Source organism: Trachypithecus francoisi, unplaced genomic scaffold (assembly GCF_009764315.1).
Source record: "Trachypithecus francoisi isolate TF-2019V2 unplaced genomic scaffold, Tfra_2.0 Lachesis_group12, whole genome shotgun sequence".
Classification (NCBI taxonomy): domain Eukaryota; kingdom Metazoa; phylum Chordata; class Mammalia; order Primates; family Cercopithecidae; genus Trachypithecus; species Trachypithecus francoisi.
The window spans coordinates 108,399,770-108,426,036 of NW_022681457.1; the positions used below are offsets into that span (position 1 = coordinate 108,399,770).

General features: G+C 59.0%; 3 protein-coding genes across 11 annotated transcripts in view; all 3 read right to left on the reverse strand.

Moving 5' to 3' along the window:
• Positions 1-3,107: 3,107 nt before the first annotated feature.
• TMEM82 (transmembrane protein 82) lies at positions 3,108-9,224 on the reverse strand. Of its 4 annotated transcripts, XM_033228192.1 has the most exons (6): positions 8,740-9,224; positions 8,469-8,541; positions 8,182-8,356; positions 6,823-7,243; positions 4,053-4,240; positions 3,108-3,563 (listed from the first exon to the last, which is right to left on the reverse strand). In XM_033228192.1, the coding sequence occupies exons 1-6, from the start codon at positions 8,825-8,827 to the stop codon at positions 3,477-3,479; spliced, it is 1,032 nt and encodes a 343-aa protein (XP_033084083.1). In that variant the 5' UTR covers positions 8,828-9,224; the 3' UTR covers positions 3,108-3,476. The 4 variants fall into 4 exon arrangements, with proteins under 4 accessions (XP_033084083.1, XP_033084082.1, XP_033084081.1 ...); XM_033228191.1 differs by having other exon boundaries at positions 3,108-4,240; XM_033228190.1 differs by having other exon boundaries at positions 8,469-9,224.
• A 2,112-nt stretch (positions 9,225-11,336) lies between these two features.
• SLC25A34 (solute carrier family 25 member 34) lies at positions 11,337-17,215 on the reverse strand. Of its 3 annotated transcripts, XM_033228193.1 has the most exons (7): positions 15,197-17,215; positions 14,032-14,097; positions 13,788-13,940; positions 13,305-13,439; positions 12,189-12,811; positions 11,956-11,959; positions 11,340-11,854 (listed from the first exon to the last, which is right to left on the reverse strand). In XM_033228193.1, exons 1-5 carry the CDS (start codon positions 15,614-15,616, stop codon positions 12,629-12,631), a joined length of 957 nt encoding a protein of 318 aa, XP_033084084.1. In that variant the 5' UTR covers positions 15,617-17,215; the 3' UTR covers positions 11,340-11,854; positions 11,956-11,959; positions 12,189-12,628. The 3 variants fall into 3 exon arrangements, with proteins under 3 accessions (XP_033084086.1, XP_033084085.1, XP_033084084.1); XM_033228195.1 differs by lacking the exon at positions 13,305-13,439 and having other exon boundaries at positions 11,337-11,854; XM_033228194.1 differs by lacking the exon at positions 14,032-14,097 and having other exon boundaries at positions 11,339-11,854.
• A 134-nt stretch (positions 17,216-17,349) lies between these two features.
• The window catches only part of PLEKHM2 (pleckstrin homology and RUN domain containing M2), a 51,110-nt gene continuing 42,192 nt past the window's right edge, over positions 17,350-26,267 (reverse strand). For 3 of the 4 annotated variants that reach the window (XM_033228186.1, XM_033228185.1, XM_033228188.1), the window contains 12 exons: positions 24,303-25,118; positions 23,987-24,056; positions 23,778-23,868; positions 23,405-23,469; positions 22,951-23,039; positions 22,215-22,347; positions 21,389-21,579; positions 20,854-20,919; positions 20,063-20,222; positions 19,602-19,781; positions 19,404-19,520; positions 17,350-18,321 (listed from right to left, as the gene is read on the reverse strand). In XM_033228186.1, the coding sequence (XP_033084077.1) occupies positions 18,184-18,321; positions 19,404-19,520; positions 19,602-19,781; positions 20,063-20,222; positions 20,854-20,919; positions 21,389-21,579; positions 22,215-22,347; positions 22,951-23,039; positions 23,405-23,469; positions 23,778-23,868; positions 23,987-24,056; positions 24,303-25,118 (2,116 nt within the window). In that variant the 3' untranslated portion in view covers positions 17,350-18,183. The remainder of the gene's footprint in view (positions 18,322-19,403; positions 19,521-19,601; positions 19,782-20,062; positions 20,223-20,853; positions 20,920-21,388; positions 21,580-22,214; positions 22,348-22,950; positions 23,040-23,404; positions 23,470-23,777; positions 23,869-23,986; positions 24,057-24,302; positions 25,119-26,267) is intronic. The other variant, XR_004441075.1, reaches the window with a different exon arrangement.

A 26,267-nucleotide genomic window follows, 5' to 3' on the forward strand; every position in this document is an offset into this window, starting at 1 on the left:
GCTTGTCCTCCACCCCTCTCCCTGGCTGGCTCTGAGGAAAGTCAGCTGCCACGTTGTAGGGCTGCCCTGCAGGAGGCCCAAGTGGCAGGGAAGAAGGGAGGCCCTGGGCCTTAAGATGACTCCACAGCCTCGGTGACACCTTGACAGCAGCCCTGAGATGTAGGACCTGGCTCAGCAGCACCCAGATCGCTGACCCACAGAAAGAGCAAGACGATCAATGTCTGTTGTTTTAAACTCTTCAAGTTTGGGGGTAATTTGTGACGCAGCTGTAGATAACAAATACACCTTCTCTCACTCCTGCCCACCCCACCCACCCCCTGTTGTCACTCTGTCCCCTGACCCGGCTTTAATTTTGTTTGTTTGTTTGTTTTGAGACAGAGTCTCACTCTGATGTCTGGCTAAAGTGCAGTGGCACAATCTCAGTTCACTACAACCTCCGACTCCCGGGTTCAAGCGATTCTCCTGCCTCAGCCTCCCAAGTAGCTGGGATTACAGGCATGCGCCACCACACCCAGCTAATTTTGTATTTTTAGTAGATTCGGGGTTTCTCCATGTTAGTCAGGCTGGTCTCGAACTCCTGGCCTCAGGCGATCCACCCGCCTCAGCCTCCCAAAATGCTGGGATTACAGGCTTGAGCCACTGCGCCCAGCCTCCGGCTTTACTTTTCTTTGCACATTTTGTGGAGGGGAACCTCCCTTACTCCTCCCAGCATCCCCAGTGCCAGCCTAATGCCTGGCTCCACGCGGCTACTCAGTGATGACTTACTGAATGAATGAATGGGTGAAGAAATGCAAGGTCTCAGAAAGAAAATGCCAGAGCTCAGAAAAGCCAGAAGTAGGGGGCTTAGGACGGGGAGGCCAGTTTACCCCAATCCCAGCCGCCCAGGGGTCACTACTCACTTTACGCAGGGCCTAGGGACACTTGTCCCCATCCTCTTCAGCACGATGTTGCCCTGACCCTAGGATCTTGGTCCTGGAGGTCAGGGCCCAGGGGTCAGGCTCTTAGGGTCCCCATGAGGTACTGGTCCCAGCCTCATGCTTTGCCCAGACCACACAATTTGGATTGTCCTAGGCCTGCTGGACTTCAGGCCTATTTTTCTCCATTTGGTGTGGAGATTTGCTAAATGCCTCATGTAGAATGAGCTCATTTTATGCCCTTGTCAGTATTTTCACGAAAATATTTCGATAAGAAAAGAATGCTATTCCAGCCCACGTGTCCTGATTTTTGTTTGGAAAACAATCCCTGTGCCCATAAAAAGGAAAGGACTGCTGAGTCCAGTCCCCTCCTGGTCCTGTCCCTAACGGGGCCCAGGCTGTGCCAGGGATCGAGAGGCTGAAGCACATTCCAGCAAAAACACTGGCCCCTGCTTGGAACCCAGAGCCCAGTCTGGGTCCGGCAAGGGGCTGGCCCTGTGCCCACCTAGCTGAGCCATTTCCTCCCAGACTGGGGCACATTTCCTGCCCAGAGGGAACAGAGCGCATTCCCAGGCCGGGTGGACTGGGTCCTGTACTGGGGGAGGGGATTCCATAGGCATTTCCCCGACCCCAGCGACCACACCCTGGGACGAGAGGCCTGTCCTGGTGGTGGGGCTAGGAGCACGGTTCAAAGGGTGGGCTGGAGCTGTCCAAGGGGTGGCCATTCTTAGGGGAATGCGCTGAAACCACCCGGCCCAGCCTTGGGTGCAGAGCGTTAAGGATCCTTGCGTCACCCCTGCCTGCTCCCAAGCAGCAGTCTTCGGGTGAATGTGGTGCCTTTGTCGAGAGGGAGGGACCCATCAGAGCCTGGAATCCTCAAGGTGCTCTCTCCAGGCCTCCCCTCCTCCCTAATGCCTTCCTGGCCACCCCCACACCTCTCAGACCTCCTCCAGAAAGACCACTGGCTGGGAGGCTCCTTTGCCCTGTGGGGCTTCCCCTAGGAAAGGGCCCTGAGGTGCAGCCCTGGATCCCCATAGAATCAAAGGGCCCTGGGGCTGGGGCTGGGCTCCCTTGCACCAAAGTGGCTGCAACCACATTCCAGAGCCTGCCGGTAATGGAGCCATATTTCTCATCTCTGTTAGTTTCCCTGGCCCCAGATTTTCAACAAGGAGAGGGTAGCAGGCAGCATTCAAAGCACTTGAGTCTGGGGGCCAGGCCACCTGGATTCAAATCCTAGCTTTGCTACTTCATGCCTGTGCGCCCTTGAGCAAGTCACTTAACCTCTGTGAACCTCAGTTTCTGACTCTGTGAAAAGGGATAACAGGGCCTGCCTCTTGGGGCCGATGTCAAGAAGAAATGAAGCAGGGAAAGTACCCGGCACATGGCAGTGGTCATTCTTCTGCCAGGCTCAGAGAGGGGCAGCGGCTTGTCCAAGATCACACAGAAGGTAGGCAGAGGAGCTGGTACCCAACCCTTTGGCCTTCCTGAGCTAGGCCCTGAACGGGCTGAGATGGGAAGGATGCTCATGGCCTTCAAGAACTCAGGGTTGGGGCTGGGGACCGCAGAGCACCCAGTAGAGGCCTGGTCAGCATTGTGCGTCCTTCAGCTGGTTCCCAGCCTGGGATGGGAGAGGACATGGCTGCTATCCACCCACGACGGCAGCTAGGTGCCAGACCAAGTGTCCATCCCCGCCGTCCCCCTCACCTCCTCACCACTCTACCCAGTTCTCTACCCAGAATGGTTTTTCTCAGTCTGCAAGGAGCCATGTCCCCCAGGGGACCCAGCCCAGGCCAGCCTGAGCACATATCCCAGGACCTGTCAGAAGAGTTGTATGGTCTCAGAAAAGCCTCCTTCCCTCTCTCTGTGTTTGTGATTATTCTTTGTTGTTGTTGTGTTTTTTCTGAGACAGAGTCTTACTGTGTTGCCCAGGCTGGAGAGTGGCGGCATGATCTCGGCTCACTGCAACCTCCGCTTCCTGGGTTCAAGCAGTTCTCCTGCCTCAGCCTCCTCAGTAGCTAGGATCACAGGCATGAGGCACCATGCCCAGCTAATTTTTGTATTTTTGGTAGAGACAGGGTTTTGCCATCTTGGCCAGGCTGGTGTTGAACCCCTGATCTTAGGTGATCCGCCCGCCTTAGCCTCCTAAAGTATTGGGATTACAGGCATGAGCCACCACGCCCGGCCTCTGTGTGTTCGTGATTCTAAGCACAGGTGGAGAAAGTCATCGTCTTTATTGTTCATGGAGAAGGGAAAGGATACCAGTAAAGGGGGAGCCCTCCTGAGGATGCACCCCCCACCCCTGCCCAGGAAGGCAGGTCTGAGGGGCTGCATCATTGCCCACCCTGAGAAAAAGAGGGTTCAACCAGGGGCCCCAGGTGCCCCCTCGCCAGAGGCTCCCATCGCCAAATCCTGCCTTCCCTTCTCGGGGCTCCCAGGGCCTGCGTTGAGCTCCGGGCAGGGGGCCAGCCCTGCCACTCTGCCTCCAGGCATCGCCCTGGGGTCAAGGCCTCGAAGGTCAGGCTGGTGGGCTTGAGACAGACTCCAGATCCTCCCTGAGGCAGGTCAGGAGGGGGCCGAACTCTGGGACTGGGGTGCCGAGGGCAGGGGCTGGCTTGGTGTTGACACTGGAGGCCTCTGCGATGGAAAATCCTGAGGAAAGGCATTGAGAATGACACCACCCATTCACCCATCCCCCTGGGGGCCTCGGGCCTCTAGTGACCCGGGCACTGCCTCCCACTTGAGCCTCTGGGTTGCTGCTGGAGAGGGCTGTGGACAGGGTGGGGGGTGCTAGTGACCTGGAGGATAGCCCTGGCCTGGTGACAGAGGGTGGGAGAGGTGATTCCAGCTCCCTCTGCCCCTGACCTCCAACAGAGGTCACCCTGGCTCTGTCTTTTTTTTTTTTTGGAGACAGAGTCTCACTCTGTTGTCCAGGCTGGAGTGCAGTGGCATGATCTTGGCTCACTGCAACCTCTGCCTCCTGGGTTCAAGTGATTCTCAGGCCTCAGCCTCCTGAGTATTTGGGATGACAGGTGTGAGCGACCGTGCCCAGCTGGCTCTTCTTAAACTTGAGCCTCTTGAGGCTCCTGGGCTGTTTGAAGCAGAGATTGTCTGTGGGATACGTTGGATGGAGGTGCCCACCTGTATCTCGCAGAGGTCAAGCAGGGTGCGGACGCCCACCAGACACCAGAGCTCGCCCAGCAGGGAGACAAGGATGCCCAGCAGGTCCAGCCAGCGGCCCACGGTCAGCAGCAGCACGAAGAGGCCGCCCATGCGCACCAGCACCGTCTGCACTTTGCTCTGCAGGCCGGGGTGCTGCCGCTGCTCCTCTGTGGAACGCAGGTGCCTGTCACCGTCCGACCCCACACCCCGGACTGGACGCACCCTCCACAGGACAAGCCTTTCGCTCCCGTGCAGCCCTCCTCCCATCACAACCTCCTGGTCCCCACCCCTGCTCCGAGTATCTGCAGGGCACCAGGCGCTCTGCCTCCAGGACTCACTGCCCAGCCCACAAGCCTCCCACTGGTGCAGGCCAGAACCCCGCAGCCTCGCAGCCTCGCAGCCTCGCAGTGGCAGGAGTCGGCCTGACTCCTCTCTTTGCTGCATACCCGCCTCTAGTCCCTCAGTCAGCCCTGGCAACTCCTTCTGCCAAGCACGTTCCCAGGTGAGCACCTCTCATCACCCCCATGGACCCACCCGGGCTTAACCACTTTCCGCTTTCCAAGAAGTTTCCTTGCCAGACCTGGCTTCTGTTCTTTTTTTTTTGGAGTGGAGTGCTGTGGCACCATCTTGTTTCACTGCAAGCTCCGCCTCCTGGGTTCAAGTGATTCTCCTGCCTCAGCCTCCCGAGTAGCTGGGATTACAGGCGCCCGCCACCACACCCAGCTAATTTTGTGCATTTTTAGTAGAGATGGGGTTTTGCCATGTTGGCCAGGCTGGTTTTGAACTCCTGACCTCAAGTGATCCATCTGCCTCAGCTTCCGAAAGTGTTGGGATTACAGGCGTGAGCCACCACGCTCAGCCCCGTTCTTTTTGTTTGTTTGTTTGTTTGTTTGTTTGTTTTTTGAGACGGAGTCTTGCTCTGTCGCCCGGTCTGGAGTGCAGTGGCCGGATCTCAGCTCACTGCAAGCTCCGCCTCCCGGGTTTACGCCATTCTCCTGCCTCAGCCTCCGGAGTAGCTGGGACTACAGGCGCCCGCCACCTCGCCCGGCTAGTTTTTTGTATTTTTAGTAGAGACGGGGTTTCACCGTGTTCGCCAGGATGGTCTCGATCTCCTGACCTCGTGATCCGCCCGTCTCGGCCTCCCAAAGTGCTGGGATTACAGGCTTGAGCCACTGCGCCCGGCCTTTTGTTTGTTTTTTGAGACAGAGTCCAGCTATTCGGGAGGCTGAGGCAGGAGAGTTGCTTGAACTCAGAGTTGGAGGTTGCAGTGAGCCGAGATCGTGCCACTGCACTCCAGCCTGGGCAACAGAGCAAGACTCCATCTCAAAACAAAACAAGATAGCAACAATGAAAATCCCTGCAGTAGGCTGGGCACTGTGGCTCATGCCTGTAATCCCAACATTTTGGGAGGCTGAGGTAGGTGGATTACTTGAGCCCAAGAGTTCAAGACCTGCCTGGGCAACATGGCAAGATCCCCCCCTTTTTTTTTTTTTTGAGACGGAGTTTCGTTCCTGTTGCCCAGGCTGGAGTACAATGGTGCAATCTTGGCTCACTGCAACCTCTACCTCCCTGGTTCAAGCAATTCTGCCTCAGCCTCCCAAGTAGTGGGGATTATAGGCACCTGCCACCACACCTGGCTAATTTTTATATTTTTAGTAGAGACGGGGTTTCACCACGTTGGCCAAGCTGGTCTCGAACTCCTGACCTCAGGTGATCCACCTGCCTCGGCCTCCCAAAGTGCTGGGATTACAGGCGTGAGTCACCACGCCCGGCCAAGACCCTTTCTTTCCTTTCTCTCTTTCTCTCTTTCTTTCTTTCTTTTCTTTTTTTTCTTTCTTTTGAGACAGAATCTCTCTCTGTCACCCAGGCTGGAGTGCAGTGGTTCGATCCTGGCTCACTGCAACCTCCACCTCCTAGGTTCAAGCGATTCTTGTGCCTCAGCCTCCTAGGTAGCTGGATTACAGGCACAGACCACCACACTGGGCTAATTTTGTATTTTTAGTACAGGCAGGTTTTACTATGTTGGTAGGCTGGTCTTGAACTCCTGACCTCAAGTGATTTGCCTGTCTCAGCCTCCCAAAGTGCAGAGATTATAGGCCTGGCTGACCCCTTCTCTACAAAAAATAAAATTAGCCTGGCACAGTGGTGTGTGTCTGTAATCCCCACAATTTGGGAGGCTGAGGTGGGAGTTACGCTCTTGTTGCCCAGGCTGGAGCGCAATGGCACAATCTGGGCCACCAAGCAAGACGCTGTCTCAAAAAAACAGAAAGGCAAAACAAAACAAAAACACAAACAAACTTGTACAGCGGCCTCTCGTCAGGCTTCCTTGCCTGGCTGATGAGGGCTCTCCAACAGGCCCCTTCGAACCTGGCCAGCCTCACCCCTTCCCTGTGCCCTTGGGGTGACAGCCACACTGGACTCCTGTGGCTTGTTTGGCGCTGCCATGCCCTCTCTCCCCTCTGGGCATTGACACATGCGGTTCTCTCTGTCCAAGATTCCCTTCCCTGCCTCACTTCTCTTAGGGATCTCCGCTCATCCTTCAAGGCCCAATCTAAAGGCTACCCCCTCAGGGTGCCCACAGCATGCTGCTTCTCTGCGCTGCCCCTGCCACACAGCCTCTGTCCTGACCAGGCTCTCTGGGATGGCAAGAGTGAGGGCTGACAGCTGTCAGCCTCCCCGGAGCCTGGCCCAGACAGAGGAATGGCCCAGACAGTGCGTGGATGGAATGGACAGGCCCCGCAGGGCTCACCCTGCATGTAGATGACCAGCAGCGTGTAGCAGATGGTGAGCGGCGTCCAGAACCGCACGGCCTCCGAGGTGGTCAGGAAGTCCTGGTTGATGAGGGCCACAGCTGCCAGGTCACCCACGGCAAAGGCCACGGCCAGGGCGCGGCCCAGCAGCTGGGGGAGGCCGTGCGCACCGGCCAGCAGGCCCAGGCACACCCCACAGTAGTGCTGGCTGCTGTGCAGCTCGTAGAGGCGGCAGACGTGGCGGCGGAGGCGCCGGGCACCCAGACCCAGCAGCGTGGCCAGCCCGAGGCTCAGCAGCAGGTTCAGCGTGCGGTGAGGGGCGCCCTCCTGCAGGAAGCTCAGGCCGCAGGTCAGCCCGCAGCCCAGTGAGTACTGGCACAGCAGGTAAAGCTGCAGCCTCTCAGCAGCACCCCGGGAACCCTGCGGGGAGCGCAGAAGAGGGGCCAAGATGTGGGGGCTGCCTCACTACAGGTGCTGCCCGCCACAGGAGGCCAGAGCCTGAAGGGACCTTGGGGATGGTTCCTAAAGGGGCCACGTCGGCATCAGATGAAGCCCTAGAGGATCATCTCTCTCACCTTAATTTCAATTGTGTTTTTTTTTTTTGAGACAGAGTCTTGCTCTGTCACCCAGGCTGGAGTACAGTAGCTCGATCTCCGCTCACTGAAACCTCCGCCTCCTGAGTTCAAGCGATTCTCCTGCCTCAGCCTCCCAAGTAGCTGGGATTACAGGTATGCGCCACCACGCCCAGCTAATGTTTTTTTTTTTAGAGATGGGGTTTCTCCATGTTGGCCAGGCTTGTCTTGAAATCCTAACCTCAGGTGATCTGCCCATCTCAGCCTCCCAAAGTGCTGGGATCACAGGCGTGAGCCACCGCGCCCGGCCTCCAATCACGTCTTAGTATTTGGGGCCCATCTGTTAGCCGAAGGGTGGTGGTTCAGAGTCTCAGAGACCTGGGTCCAAAGCCTGACTCTACCTGTTGACCACAAACAAGCCACATACGCTCTGAGCCTTAGTTTCCCCATCTGTGAAATGGGGAATCAGAGTAAACCTTCACCCCGTGGCTGTGAGGATTCCATGATGCACGCAGCGCACTGGGTGCAGGGCCTGGCATTCGGGGAGTCGGATCTACAGGAGCTGTCGCTCTTGTCTTCTTGGGACTGGGACTGTATCCCCTGTGAGTGCTGCTGCTTCAGCAGCCAAACCCGAGGGTGCAACCTGCAGCCTCTGTTCCCAGTCTTACGGAAAATACAGCGAACAGGCTGGGATGCTGGACCTGGGCTCAGCTGCCCACGTTCCGGTGGTGAGTCCGGGCTCTGGGCTGGGGAGTGATCCACCCACTGCCTTCCCAGAGGCCTCACCTTGTCCAGTGACAGCAGCGTGGACACGGCCCGGAGGGAGAACTCAAGCACCACGAGGGCAGCCACCCGGGACCCCACCACGGTCAGAAACAGGGCCAGCCCTGCCAGGTGCACAGTTTCCAGAGAGGCCCACTGGGTCCGAAGCCGCTCCTTTTCGGGCCACCGCTGCGGGTCACTGTGGGGACAGAATGGGTGTGGGCAGGGGTGCAGAACTGCCACCCTCGACCCCTGGTGGGGGTCCCTGTTTCCCCAGCCACATTCCCTGTGGGGATGAGGTGGGAACTCACTTGGCACAGCCCACGAAGAAGTAAACTTTCAGGAGGCTGTTCAGGACCAAGACTCCAAGGGCCCCGATCAGGCCTGAGGGGGCAGGAGGGAGGCAGCAAGGCAGCGAGGCAGCATGCAGGGGTGTTAGGAGGGCAGGCTTGGTTGGTAGGGTCAGAGGAGGGGGCGGCCAAGGGTCAGGGGTGGCGGGAGACCAGGTGGGTGGGGTCCACCCTGCACTGCAAAGAGCTGGAAGGGGGCAGGGCCAAGGCAGGAATGGGGCGAGGTGCTCACCTTGCAGGAGGGAGTGGAGGAGGCTAGAACCCCACTCAAGGGAGGGGAGGCCGGGGAGCCAGGAGGGGAGGGATGGCAGGGAGAACATGGCAGGCCCGGAACCAGCCCCAGCCTCTGACTAGGTCTGCGCAGGGACAGACCGACGTCACTGGGCAAAGGTGTCAGTGGAGGGAAGGAGAGAGGCTGGGAGGGGTCAAAGGCCCAGGGGAGGGGAGGAGAGCCAGGGGTGTTAACCCTTTGAGAACCAGAAGGGCAAGGTCCCAGCTCCAAGGGACAGGGTCTCTGGGCTGGTCTGTGGTCTCTGTCCCTGCTAAAAGTCTGGCATCCACTTTATTTGAAATCTTCCTTGAGGGAGGCCAGGCGCAGGGGCTCACACCTGTAATCCCAGCACTTTGGGAGGCCGAGGCAGGTGGATCATGAGGTCAGGAGTTCGAGACCAGCCTAACCAATATGGTGAACCCCATCTCTATTAAAAATACAAACAATTAGCCGGGCATGGTGGCAGGCCCCTGTAATCCCAGCTACTCTGGAGGCTGAGGCAGGAGAATGGCTTGAACCCAGGAGGTGGAGGTTGCAGTGAGCCGAGATCATGCCATTGCACTCCAGCCTGGTCAACAGAGTAAGACTCTGTCTTGAAAGAGAGAGAGAGAGAGAGAGAGAAGAGAAGCGGGGGGGGGGGGGGGGGGGGGGGGGGGGGGGAAGGGAGGGAGGGAAGGAAGGAAGAAAAGAAAACAAAAGAAAGAAATCTTCCTGCCGGGCGAGGTGGCTCAAGCCTGTAATCCCAGCACTTTGGGAGGCCGAGACGGGCGGATCACGAGGTCAGGAGATCGAGACCATCCTGGCCAACACGGTGAAACCCCGTGTCTACTAAAAAATACAAAACACTAGCCGGGCGAGGTGGCGGGCGCCTGTAGTCCCAGCTACTCGGGAGGCAGAGGCAGGAGAATGGCGTGAACCTGGGAGGCGGAGCTTGCAGTGAGCTGAGATCCGGCCACTGCACTCCAGTCCGGGCGACAGAGCGAGACTCCGTCTCAAAAAAAAAAGAAAGCAATCTTCCCTGAGGGCTTGGACCACCCAATGCCCCTTGAAGCCCCGGGCTCCATCTGTCTTGCCCAGCCTTAGGTGTGGGTCCTTCCTCTCGCAGTCTGAAGTGTGGGCTCTGCTCCTTCAGCCCAGGGTCTGAGAGTAGGGACTCTATCCCCCCCATAGCTAGAGATCAGCGGTGCCCTCTCAGCCTGAGGTCTGGGGCTGTCTTTCCCCCACAGCCAGAGGTCAGTTCTGCCTGCTTTTTGTAAGGTCTGGTTCCACCTTCCCAAAGCCTTCTGCCCAGCTCTGACCCGGTGTGGAATCTCCCGCAGCCGGAGCCCACCTGAGTCTTCTCGCACAGGCCGGGGCCGCACTTCTTGATGCTCCTCCCTGGGTCCACTAGGTGGCAGGCCTCACCTGGGTCCGGCAGGGCGGGGCTGAACAGGTGGATACAGCTCCCATCCTGCTTTCACAAACGGAAAGGGCAGAGGGAGCAGAAGGTGGGGGTCAGGGACGGGGGAGACTGAGATTGGCCACAAAGGGGGTTTGCTGAAGTAAACAAAATATAAAACTTTATTGGAGTGTGCAGTAGCAGGTGTTCCTGGGAGTAACCCTTACAGACTTGGGGTGTGGCTGGGAGGGCAGGTGGGGCTGCTTGGCAGCAGTGCTGCCCCTGCCAGGGAGTTGGTGTCCATCTCTGCAGTGCGAAGGTTGGTGCGGCGTTGAGAGCACACCCATGGGGAGTGGTGCTCAGTCTAGAGAAAGGGCCCAGGGTCTGCTGCTGGCCCTGCCACATTGCTTCCCTTCCCCGGGCCTCAGTACCCTCATCTGAACAATGGGCACTTGGAGTTCCTTTCAGGCTTGTCAGGATATGTGCAAATGCCCACAGTGCGGGCTGCTGGGAGGCCCTCCGTGAGAGCCCTTAGATGATGTTGGCTGAGGCCGGGCGTGGTGGCTCACGCCTGTAATCCCAGCACTTTGGGAGGCCGAGGTGAGCAGCAAGGTCCAGAGTTCGAGACCCGCCTGGCCAACACAGTGAAAGCCCATCTCTACTAAAAATACAAAATTAGCTGGGCATGGTGGTGCACACCTGTAGTCCCAGCAACTCGGGAGGCTGAGGCAGGAGAATCACTTGAACCTGGGAGGTGGAGGTTGTGGTGAGCTGAGATTGCACCACTGCACTCCAACCTGAGCAACAAAGCAAGATTCCATCTCAAAAAAAAAAAAAAAAAGAGATGATGTTGGCTGAACTGTGGCCCCTGCAAATGTGCATGTTGAAGTCCTACCCCCTAGTAGCTCAGGATGTGACTGCATATGGAGATAGGCTCTTGACAGAGATAATTAAGTTAAAATTGGGCCAAATGAGGCGGCTCATGCCTGTAATCCCAGCACTTTGGGAGGCTGAGGCCAGTGGATCACTTGAGGTCAGGAGTTCGAGACCAGTCTGGCCAACATGGCGAAACACCGTCTCTACTAAAGATACAAAAATTAGCCGGGTGTGGTGGCAGGCGGCTGTAGTCCCAGCTACTCGGGAGGCTGAGGCAGGAGAATTGCTTGAACCTGGGAGGCCAAGGTTTCAGTGAACCGAGATCATGCCACTGCACTCCAGTTTGGGTGACAGAGGGAGACTTCGTCTCAAAAAAAAAAAAAAAAAAATTAAAGTGGGATCATGAGGGTGGGCCCTAAGCCAACATGATTTGTGTCCTTATAAGAGGAGGAGATCAGGACCCAGATGCACATGAAGGGACCACCATGTGCAGACACAGGGAGAAGGCGGCCTCTGCAAGCCACGGACAGAAACCTCAGAAGAAACCAGCCTGCTGACAGCTTGGTCTCCAGCATCCAGCCTCCAGAACCGTGAGAAAATACATTCCTATTGTCTAAGTTGCCCCATATGTGGTTCTTTGCTACAGATGCCCCAGCAAATAAGGCAGGTGACGACGCCACAGCCTCCTGGTGCACCCCAGCTCTCGCCATGGCACAGCGACCCCTACAAGCAGTCCGGACCCATGGGCCTGTCACAGTCACGCACTTTTCAAGCGCATAGGTCTGGGGTGAGCAGGGCTAAACTCCAGTCCTGGCTCTGCCACTTCAAAATTGTGTGGCTGGCCGGGTGCGGTGGCTCAAGCCTGTAATCCCAGCACTTTGGGAGGCTGAGACGGGCGGATCATGAGGTCAGGAGATCGAGACCATCCTGGCTAACACGGTGAAACCCCATCTCTACTAAAAAAAATACAAAAAACTAGCCGGGCGAGGTGGCGGGCGCCTGTAGTCCCAGCTACTCGGGAGGCTGAGGCAGGAGAATGGCGTAAACCCCGGAGGTGGAGCTTGCAGTGAGCTGAGATCCGGCCACTGCACTCCAGCACTCCAGCCTGGGCGACAGAGCGAGACTCCGTCTCAAAAAAAAAAAAAAAAAAAAAAACAAAATTGTGTGGCTGTGGTCAAAGCCACATCACCACTCTCAGCCTTGGCTTTCTGATGGTAAAAGAGGTAAAAGTGCCGGCCTCGCGCTGCTGTCTGAGGCCTAAGTGAGCCGATGTGTGTAAGTTACTGGGCCTATGCCGTGTGCATGCCCGCAGCAGTTGCTCTAACTGAGTAAGGCTCTGGGATGCGGTGACCCAGTACACCGTACAGAGAAGGAAGAGAACTGTCTGGAAGACAGAATGGGTGGTAACTTGGAGTGGATGCTCTGGCCCTGGGTGGGCCAAGGGGTTGGGTGGACCAGAGCTGTCCACACTCTCCCGGGGCCTCTGGCAAGGCCCAGGCCCATGGCCCGCCCCGGGACAGCCAGTTGTGCTGGAGCAGGCCCTCACTTCCAGCCAAGTGCCGAGCCGTGTCAGGATGTGGGAGTGAGGGCCGCCGTCTAGGTGCCCTGGTGCTGGGCCCGCCCAGCCAGTTTCCGAAGCTCGTCCCAGAAGAGCATGCTGAGGATAGTGTGGGGACCCAGGCGCAGGTAGGCGGGGCCCAGGCCCTTGTAGAGCGCCAGGGGTCCCTCTTGCCGCCAGATCTTCACCATGCAGTCGGTGAGGCCCCCATAGAGCTGGCCCTGGGGAAACACATGGGGTGAGTGTTACTACAGGGGCCGTGAGGCCCTGGCTGGCACCATGTCTCGGCACAGGGGTCAGTTTCACCCCCACACACCCTATGGACAGCACATCTGTATTGGGCACATGTGTGAGGCTGCGGTGCCATGAGAAGGCTGTAAGATCGGGCCTAGATTCCAGTTCTGGCTCCCCCACTTACCAGCTGGGGGAACTCATGCAAGTCACTTGATCTGTCTGAGCCTCAGTTTCCTCATCAGGAAGATGAATGTGATTTTAAGGATGGAATAAAATCTAGATGTGAAAGCGCTTAGCCTGTGCTTGGGACATGGGGGCTCAGCAAACAAGCCCAGTTAATGTGTTTGCAGGCATGGCCTGTGTCTGCATGTCTCTGGCTGTGCATGTGTGAGTGTGTGTGTGTGTGTGTGTGTGTGTGTGTGTGTGTGTGGGGGGTGCTCCCAGCTCCCCACATCCTCCCCTAGACCCACTCCTGCTCACCCTGCCAGCTCTGTCCACTGGCTGATTGTATAGCCGTGTGCTGACCACATCGAAGGGGGTCATGACGACAACCACGGCTATGCTGCTAATCATGCCTCCTGCCAGGGCCACCAGCCAGCTGTCCTCCGGGAGCCACTGTGGGGATGGCACAGGTGTGGACCCCTGCATCTGCCCTCTACCCACCCACGTGGTGCCCGCCCGACCTCCTGCCACACAGGGGCTAACAGGGCTGTGGAAAGGGGAGCAGATGGGGCCCCTCCAGCCATCCCCCAGCCCTGCCACCCTGAGCTCCTTCTCAGCTTTGGGGTTCACTGCTGACCCCCTACTCCTGCTGGTACCAAGGGTCAGAGTCACGACTCTGAGGGCAGAGGCAGGGCCCTATGTGTTGCCACCCCCTGGTCTTCCCCGTGTGGAAGGAGGCAGGTGGTCCCCCTCAGTCCCATGTGCCTCTGTGGGTAGGCACAGGTATCCCCAGCTCCTCACCTGTTGCTTCTGCACCCAGGCCTTGGCAGAGGTGAAGGTGGCCAGCTGGGCAGCTGAGCCCACCATGACTCGGGGCACAGCCCCACCAACGCCCTGCCACAGCCCCAGCAGCCCTTGCTGCCGCCAGATGGTCTCCAAGGCACCCAGGACAGTCTGTGGGGAGAGGGCACGGGGTCACTGGCCACCCCTGCCCAGGCTGGGAGCATGCCCAGTCCGTGCCCCCAGGGAGAGTGGCAGGCCTCACCTGGTGATTGTGCTGGTGTCCCACAGCCATTGCAGCCACTGTCTGGGCTTGCAGCTGTGTTTTGATCTGTAGGAGCAGAGGGGACATGGGGTGTGGGGATGGAGCCTGGGACAGCCAGGATAAGCTGTGTGAGTTGAGGGCGCCCCCGCCCCCGTGCCCCTGAAACTCAGAGCTCTGTGGTCCCTAGCCTGAGGCTTAGGGGTCATGTGAAATCGGGTTGAGGTGCAGCTCTGGGGTCGGCCTGGGTTTTGCATCTCAGTGTGACTTGGAGCAAGTTACTTAACCTTCTCCGGACTTCAATTCTGTCACGGTTGGAAGCTGTTCTGAGGATTAAGTGAGACAATGACTCCCCAGCACCAGCCAAGGACAAGGCAAGCCTTTGCTCAAGGGTAGCTTTTTTCTTTTTCTTTCTTTCTCTCTTTTTTTTTTTTTTTTTTGAGACAGAGTCTTGCTCTGTTGCCCAGGCTGAAGTGCAGTGCCACGATCTCGGCTCACTGCAACCTCTGCCAGCCAGGCTCAAGCAATTCTCTTGCCTCAGCCTCCCCAGTAGCTGGGATTACCGGCATGCATCACCACGCCCAGCTAATTTTTGTATTTTTAGTAGAGACAGGGTTTCACCATGTTGGCCAGGCTAGTCTCAAACTCCTGACCTCAGGTGATCTGCCCGCCTTGGCCTCCCAAAGTGTTGGGATTACAGGCATGAGCCACCGCGCCCAGCCAAAGGTAGCTTTTTTCAAAACATTTTTTAAAAATTTTTTATTTGTTTTGGGCGGCCCTGAGGCACTCCTACAGAGTGCAGGTGAGGGGGAGGCCTTCAAGGGTAGCTTTTATTCTTATCGTACACGAGGCCGCACAGGAAGAGAAGTAACCAAGCCAGGATTTGAGCCGGCATATCTGCCACCCTCTGCCCCCTCCCCTGGCTCAGGACCAGTGGGGCAGGGTCCCCAGGAGAGCATGGATCAGAGCAAGGCCCTGGTGCCCTGGGCCAAGGGGCAGATTCCAGGCCTGGGCTAAGATGTTCCAGGGAGCAGCCTCACCCAGGCTGCCCCACCCCACCCAGGCTGCCTCACCCAACCCAAGTCCACTGAGCCCAGCCTTTGGAGGCTGCAGGGTCCCTGCAGGAGCTGGGTCATGGGATGGTGGAGGATGGAAACAAGCCACTCACCAGGTAAGCAGGGCTCCCCACGAAGGCTCCCAGTGCCCCTGCCACGGCTCCTGCAACCACGGTGCCACCTGGTTGCTGCGTGAGGCCAGCCTGGCATGCCAGGCTGTAGCAGTAGAAACGAACGCCGTTCATGAGGCCTTGGTACAGAAGCCCAGCAGCCAGTCCCTTCTGCAGGCCCCACAGCCCGTCTGCTCGGGCCACAGCAGCGACAGAGGCCATGAAGCCCCGGTAGGGCTGTGGGTAGGTGCCCCGGGCCTGCAGCTCCCCCTGCAGCTGCAGCCGCGTCTTCACCACCTCCAGGGGGTTAGTGAAGACACAGGCCAGGCAGCAGGCCGAGGCACCCAGCACCAGGTCCACTGCTGGGGGAACTGTCTCCACAGCCTCCGCACCAGTGGCCTTCTGTGCCCGGGCCAGGTGCATGGCACAGGCCCTGTGGTGGTGGCGTTTAGGCTGTCTGTAACCTTGCAGGGCCACGGGGCTGGGGTTTGCAGGGGCCTGAGGCCATGTCTGGAGGGTAAGAGTCCTGGTCTGACAGGCCTGTGGCTGCCTGGAGTCCTTGGTCTATCTCAGCAGTCCACTTGCTCTGCTCAGCTGTTCCAGTGGTCTGCTGGAGCCTGGGACACGCCCCTACTCGCTGTGACCAATCCTAGCTGCTTCTGTGCTCACACCTGCCAGCCAAGGGCGGGCCTGGACCCTGGGATCTGGGGGAAAGGTCACTTGGGACTGGAGGGAGAGCTTGGATAGGGAGAAGGTGCCAACCAGCTCAGGCTCCTCCTCCTGGTCTCCCTCTGGCCCTGGGTAAAGGGCTGGCACCCCTGCCTTGCCTCTGGCTTAGCCTGTCCAGCTTTGGCAGAGCCCTGGGCAGGGGGCAAGTGACTGGGAGGTCCCTGGCACGGGGTACATGGCCAACTCCGCCCCTGTCCCACGCTGCCCCTGATGTGCCCCTGGTGACTGACTTCCTCTTTCCAGGACTCAGTCTTCCAGTCTGGCTCCCACCATCTATAGGCCCATGCTCAGCAGGGTCAGAAGTAGAGAAGGGCTCTGGAGCCCTGGGGGGCTGATCGGAATCCCAGGTGCAGCTCTTATGTGCGACCCTGGGCAAGTCATTTCCTCTCAGAGCTTCAGTTTCTCTCCTTTGTAAAATGAAGACACTGACATCCACTCCAGAAGGTTCTGTGGAGGAGTGGCGATGAGAACAGTGTGCCTAGGTCAGTGCCACGCCAAATAAAAGACAACCGCATTGCCTGCTGGCCCCCACCCCCACTGCCTCCGGCTCCTATGCCCCCCCTCACTGCTCCCAGGACTTCAGGGCGCCTGGGTGAGTAGGAGTTGAGGAGTGACCTCAGCTGGTAAGGACTTGCAGCCAGGCCTGCCCTCCTGCTGGGGGAGCCCCTCCTGGGCTGGGCAGAAGGCTCTGCTGCTCCCTGCAGGAATGGCCAGGCAGCCAGTGGGGCAGGAGGCGGCCCTTGGAAGCCCTTTGTGCCTGCTGAGAAGAGAGCGCCACCTGGGCCAGCTGTCAGGTGTGTCTGCTCAGGCTGGGGCCGGCACCAACATGCCCACCTTGACCTCTGCCCCCAGACAGCTGTCTCCTGCCAGGCCACCCTCAGTCACCCAAGGCCCAGTCCAAACCAGAGGCAGAGCCACCAAGGCTGGAGTCCCACACCCACCTCCCGGGGTCCACCCCTTCCCTCCCAGGCCCTTGAGGCAGTAGTGCTGAGTGGCTTGAGGGCCTCGGGCTCCCGGCCTGGCAGGCTTGTCACCCTCTGGCCAGCCCTGGAGAGGACGGTGCAGCAAGAGGCAGTAGGAAAGCTTGGATTCTCCTGGGTTTGGGCACTCACTGCCCCGGGATGGGCTGCAGATGGTGGGCGGTAGTGCAGATGTGCCCTGGGGCTTGAGCTGGTGGCTGCTCCTCCCCTGGCCGCTGTAGCAATCGGGAACAGGAGGGAGAGCAAAGGTCAGGCCGAGAAACTCCCAGGGCCTGAGGGCCTGCAGTGAGTCCACCCAGCAACTGTGGCTGATCTGGTTCTGCATATCCCGTGTGTCCCTCGTGTCAGGCACAGGGCAGGATGGAGGAAGGTTTGCAGAAAAGGGCCCAAGGGATCTGGAGACCTCCCTTCCCCTACCCTGCTCAAAAAGGGCCAGTGACAAGCCTCGGCAATATAACATGTCTATTTTATTTTAAAAAACAAAACCCAAACCACCTGATCCCTTCCCCAGGAGGCTCTGGATGAAACTCTAGGGAAGGGCCCGGCTCCAGCCAAGCAGGGGACAGTCAGAAGATGTCAACATGGATGCCAGGCTGGTGGGCTCTGCCCTTCTCCAAGCACCCCATCCACCCCTTTTGCTCCTTGGTGCTACAGGCACTGCCAGGTTGAAGGGAGAGGCAGGGCAGGACCGTGGGCATGCAGAGCCTCCTGGCAGCCAGGGAGGGCTGCCCGCCCCCTTGCATCTGGCGAGGCAGGCAGCTGTGTGTGCGGTGATGGAGCTAGGAGGAGGAAGCATGCGCAGACACCCCATGTTCCTGCTTCCCCACGCGGCCAGGAGAGTGTTCAAACACGAACAAGGATGACTGGGCACTCAGGGCCCCAGCCCCCAACCCAGGAGAAGAAGAGGGGGCTCCCGCCCTCCCGGTTATTTTGTTCTTCCTTAGATGGATGCTGTTCTCAGTGCCACTCGGCAGAGGTTCTGCAGACTGAGGCGGAGGCCCGGGAGGATGGCGTGCATCCGTAGAGCCCACAGGGCTCAGACCCTCTGCCCCCAGCGACCTCCGTTTGCTACCTGTCGGGCAGGATGCCCAGGGGTGCCGGGCACCTGATCTGGATCCCTGGAGTGGAGGGACCCTGTCTTAAGCCACACTCGGTTTTTTCTGCCACCCGGGGCAGGGGTGGGCTGTAGGCTCCCGACAGTATGACGACAGCCGTGACAGTGTGCCTGTCGGTTGGCGTGCCTTCCTTTCCTGCCCACCAGGGACGCCAACCAGCTCTGCCTCAGCACCAGGGGTCTCGGGAGGCTCGGCCGCGGCAGAGACTGTCACTCCGCTGCCAGGCGCTGTGGATGAGGCTCAAGGCATCCTCGAATTTCTTCTTGTTGGAGGCTTCCTGAATCGCCGTGTGGGGGAGGTCCACCTGTGTTGAGGGCGTGCAGAGAACAGATGAGGGCTGCAGCAGTCTTCAGGGCTTGTGGGCACCATGCCTGGCTATGCCTTGGCCATGGCGCCTGTCAGGCCCTCCCATACCTCCCTGGGAACAGCTTCCACACTGCCAGTTTCTCCTGTTCTTGCCAGGGGCTTGAGCTGAGGACGGGGTGGTACCGCTGAGCCCCCTCTTTCCTGGGAAGGCCCCAGCCCTCAGTAGGCCCAGCGAGGCAGGCGCTGCAGTCTGGCTCTGCAGGGAGGTGGTCTGTCCTGAGCTGTTCTCTGCCTCCGGCTGGTCCAGGCTTCCACAGGGCTAGAGCACAGCATGTGCTCAAAACCCACTTGTGCAGGGCTCTCATGAGCGCCCTCCTACACTGGCGCTAAGCCTGGAGGGCAAGGAAGAGGGTACTGCCAATCTTGTGCCCCCGCCATCTGAGCACAGCTGGAGGTCCACCACCATTCATGCTGTTTGATTAGAACTGAGGTCAGGAATTAAGTTTCTTGGGTTCTGTTTTCAGCTTCGGCCTCAGACTCACTAGGAGTCAGGGTTTTACCCCTTTGGTTCTAAGTTTTTGTGCCTGTCAGGTGTGTCTGCTCAGTCTGGGGCTGGCACCAACATGCCCACCTTGGCCTCTGCCCCCAGACAGCTCTTTCCTGCCAGGCCACCCTCAATCACCCAAGGCCCAGTCCAAACCAGAGGCAGAGCCACCCAGGCTGGAGTCCCACACCCACCTCCCGGGGCCCACCCCTTCTCTCCCAGGCCCTTGAGGCAGCAGTGCTGAGTGGCTTGAGGGCCTCGGGCTCCCCAGCCTGGCAGGCTTGTCACCCTCTGGCCAGCCGAGGAGGGGACGGTGCAGCAAGAGGCAGTAAGGACAGCGAGGACTCTCCTGGGTTTGTTTCAAGAGCAGCAGGCACTCACCCCCAGGCCTGAGGCAGGAGCATCCTGGTACATGGCTGTGCCCAGGACCCTAGAGGCAGGGCCAGGTCCTGGGAGCAGCTAGGGTTTGTCTCCCCAGGGAGTGGCTCCCACTCCACAGGGTCCCTAGCTAATGGGGTTCCTGGGCAGCTGGGTACCTGATAAATGGTTTTCCACCCAGAGTTCAGTGCAGACAGCAATCGGTCCAGTTCAGAAGTGCAGCTCAGGTAGATGACCCAGGGCGGAAGGATCTGCTGGCTGTCCTGGGAGAACTCCTAGGGAGAGCCAGGCCCCCGGTGAGCAGTCAGAGCTTTCCTGCTGCAGGACCGGCATCCCCGCCCCCACCCCCAGCTCACCAAGACACAGTACTCCTTGCCCGGCTCAGTGGAGACAGCGCTGATGTCGCCCAGCTTGGCTGTGCCCAGAGAGCGGAAGAAGCTGGTCTGGCAATCCTCATGGCACGTGAAGAGGCGGTCATCGGTGAGGACCAGGCAGCAGGGGATGCAGGGGCTGGGAGCTACGCCCTGAGGGATGACCTGGCAGCGGGGCAGGGGAGAGGCAGGCTGGGGCCTCCAGGGCTGGTCTGCACCAGAACTCCCCACTCCAGGGGACCCAGCCAGCCCTTCTGCTCTCCCTCCAGGGATCAGGAGTAGTGGTGGGGATGGGAGTGATGCCCAAGCTCCAGGGTCCATTCCTGGGCTACCCCCGGAGGTCTTGGCCCTCAGGTTGCTCTGTGACTATGGGTTTAGAGATGGGACCCTGGGGGTCTGGGTGGGTCAGGCAGGTCAGGTGAGCGGTGGGGGCAGGCAAAGCTCACCCCTTTGGACACAGCCTGGCAGAGGTGCTGCATCCACTCGGCCATCTCGGCCTCACTCTCGGCACTCAACTCCAGGCAGGGTCGGTCGGAGAGAATGACCTGGAAGGCGTGGGGCCGATCCGTGGTGTTGGCTCTCCGGCAGCCACCGCACTGCTCCCCCCTGGGCCAGAGGAGGAGGGTGAAACGGGAGCGAGAAGGCAAGGGCAGCACTGAGTGGCAGCCCCCAGGGTTGGTGCAGGGTGTGCGGCACAGGGTCTGCCCCACCGTCCTGGGGGCTGGAGGATAGCAGAGGGCTCTCCAGGCCCTTCCAGCTCCCAGGAGAAGTCTGGGAGCCCCACCCACCACCTTTCTGTGTAACACCTTTCATCTCCAGAATGCCCAAGATCTTCTAAATCCCCAAGCATAGCCAGGTGGGGCTGGGAATCAGCTGTCCCTCTGGCCCTCTGAGAATCGGCCTCATTCATTCATGCGTGCTTCCTCTTGAGGGCCCGCTGTTCCTTCCAATTACCCGAATGTCCATCTCCCATCAGGCTAGGAGCTTCTGGGGAAGGGCCTGCCTCCCTCATCAGACTGGACCTGTTCTAAGTCAGGAGCTCCTTGCTGCCTCCCTTATCCCCACCTGTGGGCTCCTTGCAGCATTCAGATCGTGGAAGCCCCAGGCCACCTGTCAGGGCCGCTGGATTGGGTGGGGCTGAGGGCGAGGCTGAACTGCCAAGCGGGGAGGACATCTCGAACCAGGGAGATGGCAGCTCTGGGCCCCAGGATACACCCCCTTCTCCCGGGACACTTACCCCATGTTCACTGAGAGCAGAGGGATGACATCGGTGCGGTCTGGGTACTGGTAGAGGATCCCGTTGCTGCAGGGACACAAAACAGGGTGAGTGAGGCCTGTCCCAGGAACTGGGGCCAGGCAGATCCCAAGTCCCAGGGTTCCCCTCCCACGCACATGCTGTGGCCATGAATCTGAGGAAAAGGAGGCCAGGAGCTGTCATCTACGGAAGGGAGGGTGAAGAAAGCCCTGGGGGCCCAGCAGGGAACATGGCCACCTCAGCAGACCTGGGACACAGCTCAAGGTTCATCAGAGGGACCAAGCCTGCATCCTCCCCTGAGGCACTCAGGGATTCCTGGGCCCCGAAGATGACTGGCTGTACAGAGAAGCTCTAACAGCCTGAGCTAGGTCGACTCCAAGCTCTTGTAGGGAAGAGAAGCGTCCTCTTCTCAGGCTGCTCCCTAAGTGACCTGCTGCGGAGAGATCCTCGCTGGGGACCTGACTGCCCAGCCACCCCAGGGCCCAAGCCCCAGGCCTGGAGCTGCCAGGGCTCCCACCTGAGAACCACAAAGCACGTCTTCCAGTGTTCCTTGCCCAGGTAGGAGGTGCCCGCCTTGTAGTGCAGCATGCCTTCTTTGGTGATGGTACCCTCGGGGGGTGAGCAGTGGCAGGGGGCAGGGCCCAGGGACTCATCTGTGGGGTCCTCCCAGTGCACAAGGCCATAGAATCGCACAGTGACAGCAGATGCCTGGGTGGGGGAGACAGGGAACAAAGCAAGTAAGGCCTGGGCCAGGCAGGTGGCTGAGCCCGGACTGGGCTCATTGATGGCCCAGCACCTGGGGTAGCCAAGAGCAAGGGTTTTTTTTTTTTTTTTTTTTTGGGGGGGAGGGGGGACTGAGTCTCGCTCTGTCACCTAGGCTGGAGTGCAGTGGTACAATCTCTACTCACCGCAACCTCCACCTCCCAGGTTCAAGTGATTCTCCTGCCTCAGCCTCCCAAGTAGCTGGGATTACAGGCACCCGCCACCACGTCTGGCTAAGTTTTGTATTTTTAGTGTATTTCACCATTTTGGTGAGGCTGGTCTCGAACTCCTGACCTCAGGTGATCTGCCTGCCTCGGCCTCCCAAAGTGCTGGGATTACAGGCGTGAGCCATCACGCCCTGCCGAGCAAGGGTGTTTTAACCTTAGGACACAACCCAAGTAGGAAGGTGGACATGACCTTCCTCCCATCCAGGATGAGAAAGCCCCGTCCCGTCCCACCCAGGTAGGCGATTGTGAAATTGCAAAGACATCTATGTGCATCCCTTAACCTTCATGCCAACCTTCGTGGCTGCTGCTCTGCTCTCTCAGGGGCTGCACCCAGCTTCCTCTCCAGGTTCTTACCTCACACTTTGATTCTTGGGCCACAAATTTGGCCAGTGCCAGCTTCTCCATGGTGGCATCTGTCAGGATGCTGGGGTAGGGTGGTTCTCGACAGCCTTTGATCATGGCTGACTTCAAAGAAGCCAAAAAGAACCTACACAGGGAGTGGGGTTTGTGGTTAGAGGCCTGAGAACAGGGCCACAACTGGACAGGGCTTAGTCTTGAGCCTTCCTGGCCTGGAGGGGGTCACAGAAACTTGGGGGAGGGGCCTGGCTAGAACCAGTGACCAGGGTGGCAGGTGCAGCAATGACGAGGTCCAAGGTCATCAAATGACAACTGAAACAGGCCTGATCGTTCTCAGTGGCCAAGGGGGCTTGGATTTTGACGGTGAGGGAAGACTGACAAGGAGGGTTGGCAGGACTTGAACGGGTGGAACCTTGAGCCAGGACAAGGAGGCAAGCGTTCAAGGGCACACCTGCCCCAGCAGCATGGCTCTCTGCCTTCCTTCCTGTTGGACAACTCATGCCAGCACCCCCAAGAGTCGCCAGGGGCTGAGGTCACCTGGGCTGACCACATGAGTCCCGTGATTTTCATCTACTTGCCTGCCTCTCTGAGCAGATGCAGGTTCCAGAGGGAATGCATCTGGTTTCCCATCCTGGATCTCCCACTTCCCATCCCCCACCCCAGGGCAGCCACAGCTATGTATGGGCAGCTTCGGACTCTCCAGTACTTCCAAAGGGACGGGGTCGCCACTCACTCGGCCAGCGCCACATCAGCCGTGTCCAGCAGAAACTGCTTCCTGCGGTTGGTGCACACCAGCTTCACCGTCTGCTGGTCAAGGCCAACCTGCCAGAAACCACACCCTGACATGCACCTGGGGCTTGGCTGCTGCCTGGTGGAGGAGGCAGCGTGGCCAGGCTGAGCTTGCTGGGAAGGAAGACGCACACCCCGGGCCGCCACCAAGTAAAGCCCCAGAAGCCAGGGGCTTGCACGAGGGAGGGAGGGCGGTCAGACATCTAGCCCGGGAAGAGGCGACCTCAAGCCGGGTTCTTACCCCCAGCATCATGTACAGAAGCGTTTCTGAGAGTTAAGCTGGTGCCCAACCCCAGGATATGAGAAAGGGGCTGTGCCTCACCCTGCAGCTCTATGGGTAAGTGGCCTGAGACGCCCTGTACGTACAGCAGGCGCGCAACTGCAGGGCCTGGACTCACCGACACATAGTCAAGTTCATTGTAAGAAACGGCCTCTTCCACCAGGTATGGCTTCTCTGTGGCCCCTGAGAGAGGAGACCCCAAGGCCTATTATCCCCACAGGCCTCTTTTCCCTCCCCCTACCCCATTTTCTTAGACAAAGCCCCCTCTCTTAGGGCGCTCTCCTTGCCCTGCAATAGGAGGATGGTGTGTTCTCACAGAGGGAGCCCCAGGCTCACGTCTCAGGGCTGCTGGCAACACCTTCCTTGGGGTGCCTTTCCATCACTGCATGCCAGGCAGCCGGAAGGCAGTCAAGAGGGCAAGGGGACTGGGGAAAATGGGCTGAGAGTCAGCCTCATCCACAACCCACTGTCTGCCCGGGGGCGGCGGGCACCTTTCCGGAGCAGGTAGACATAGCAGTCTGTGAGCAGCACGTACAGCAGCTGCAGGTTGCCCTCCATGTGCCCAGTGCTCATCCGGATCATCTGGGGGCCGAAGCAGACAGGGGTCAGGCAGGCGGCTCCTGCCGCTCCAGCGGGGCTGGTGGCCCATCCCGCCTCGCCCTTGTGGTCTCTTGCTCGCTCCTGAGTTCCTAGGACTTACTTTGAACAGCTGCTCTTCGTTTTCTCTGAACACGTGGATCATTAGCAGGAGCAGGTGATTGTTGTCTACTCTGTGAGGGCCAAGTCAGGAGGGCGAGGTGTCAGGCAGGCAGAGGTGAGAGAGGCCACACCCCACCCCAGAGCCAGGGGGTAGTGCCTCCACCTCCCACCAGGAGCCAAAGTTAGGGAGGGAGGTTCACACCCCTTTTCATTCAGGCTAGGTCTTCCTAGTGCTTAATTTATCTGAAGGTCAGAGGCGTAGTGTCCCCAGCTTCAAGGGCTGGGAGAGTCCCATGCCAGCCGCACATTCTTGTTACCTGAACTCCGAGGAATGGACCATCTCCGAAGGGCTCCCCTGCCCCTCATCCACCCCAGAATCCTCAGCGCTACTCAGACACGGGCTGGGCTGGTCTCGCTTGAGCTGGCAGAGAACCTCCTGGGTCCCAGGCTCTGGCTCAGACACAGGCCCCTCCCTGACCAGAGACAGCTGGGCCTCCAGCTCCTGAGCCTCCCTCGTGGTATCCTCTAGGGGCCGAGGCGTCTGTCCCTCTCCTCCTCCCTCTTCTTCTTGGCCAGCAGCCTCAGGGCTACTAGGAACATGCAGCGGTTGGCCAAGCCCTGCAGGGTCATGGTAGCCGCCACCTGATGTAACAGTGCTTGGACTCTCGACGGTAAAGCGGTAGAAGTCCATTGGGGCTGAAAGCCCCTCACTAAAGTCGCAAAGCGGCGGCCTCTCCGGGGCATCCCCGGAACAGCCGGTCCGAAAGGACTGGTCTGGGGGCTCAGCACGGGAGCACCAGGTGCTGGGGTCCAGCTGCCCGTGGAGCTGGTCGATAACCTTGCTCAGAGGCTGCCCCAGGCGCTCCATGGAGGTGTCCTTCATCTCGGGGATCAGCAGGCCAGGCTCGGAGCGCTCGCTGCTCTCCGTGGTGCTGCTCGGCCCCTCTCCCTCCTCTTGGGGGGAGGCAAGCGTAGTGTCTGGCGAGTCCCGCCCAAGGCTTGGGCTGCCGTTGCGGCTGTCACCGTCCCCCTGCTTGGCACATTTCTTCTGGCTGCAGGCGGGATGGAGTGGACTCGCCTCCTCATCTGATCTGCTCTTTTTCTTCTTGCCAATTTTCTTCTTCTTGGTGACTCTGGGACAGTAATGACGGGGAGAGAGTTAACACCTGAGGAGTCCAGTGCTGAGGAAAACCAGGCTGGGTCACGGTGGTGGTGCTGGCCATGTAACCTCTGAGGGCACAGCTAGCGTGTCAGTGGGTCCTAGGCAGTGCTGGGTGGAGGCACTGGCTCAGGGGACAACAGCGGCTCAGGCCCTGAGGTACCCCCTTTGCTGGTAGAGGCGGGGTGGGGGTAGCATGGGCTGGGCACAGATGGCTGCGGCCAGAAGAACCCCAGAGTGGGTCCTCCGGATTCCTCCTAATGGAACAGCTGAGCTAGCTGCACTCTAGGAAAGGAAACCAGGCCATGGCTGGTCAGGCAATGCCCCCTCCACTCAGCCCTGCTTAGGATGTGGATCCTGAGCTGACCTCACTTCCCTTAGGCACCATCATGGAGGAATCACCCAGAAAGTACTCAGCATTTTCTGGACTCACGCTCCGGGTCCCACTCTGGTTCCAGGTTGGCTGGAGCGGGCTTAGTTAAGGGATCCCAGGTCTGAGCATGATGCTGCTGTGGACTGGAACCAGCCCATGGGGTGGCCTCCTGGCTCCAGTCACCGGGGAGCAATCCCCCACCTCAGGCCAGCAAGCCTGGGCAGTCTGACATGCACACAGGGCTTCTCTTAGTCAGTGTGAAGTTTCAAGAAGGGGTCGGGGAGGTCAGAGAGCTGGGGAGGCTCTGGTCGGCAGTCCCTGCTGGCCACCCACCACGTCCCTCCTTTCCATGTCCTGCCCATATGACAAAGATACTTTTCTTTCAATGAATCTCAGAAATTGTATCTTAACGTCCAAGAACTCCCTTGGGAAGAGTCCAGCCTGAAGGTGCTTTCTGATCTTAGGCAGACCCAGCAAATGCCCCGGCAGCCTGGACATGGCCCCAGACGCCAGCCACAGTCGCTGCCTGTGCCACCGGCTTCCAAGGGCTTGAGCCCTACAGTGGAGTGAATGTGTGTGTTCCTCCAAATTGCTATGTTGAAATCCTAACTCCTGATGTGATGGTATCAGGAGGTGGGGCCGTCGGGAGGTGATGAGGTCCTGAGGGTGGGATCCTCAGGAATGGGATCAGCGCCCTCATAAAAGGGACCCTAGAGAGCTTTCTCTCTGTTCCCCACCATGACACAGCGA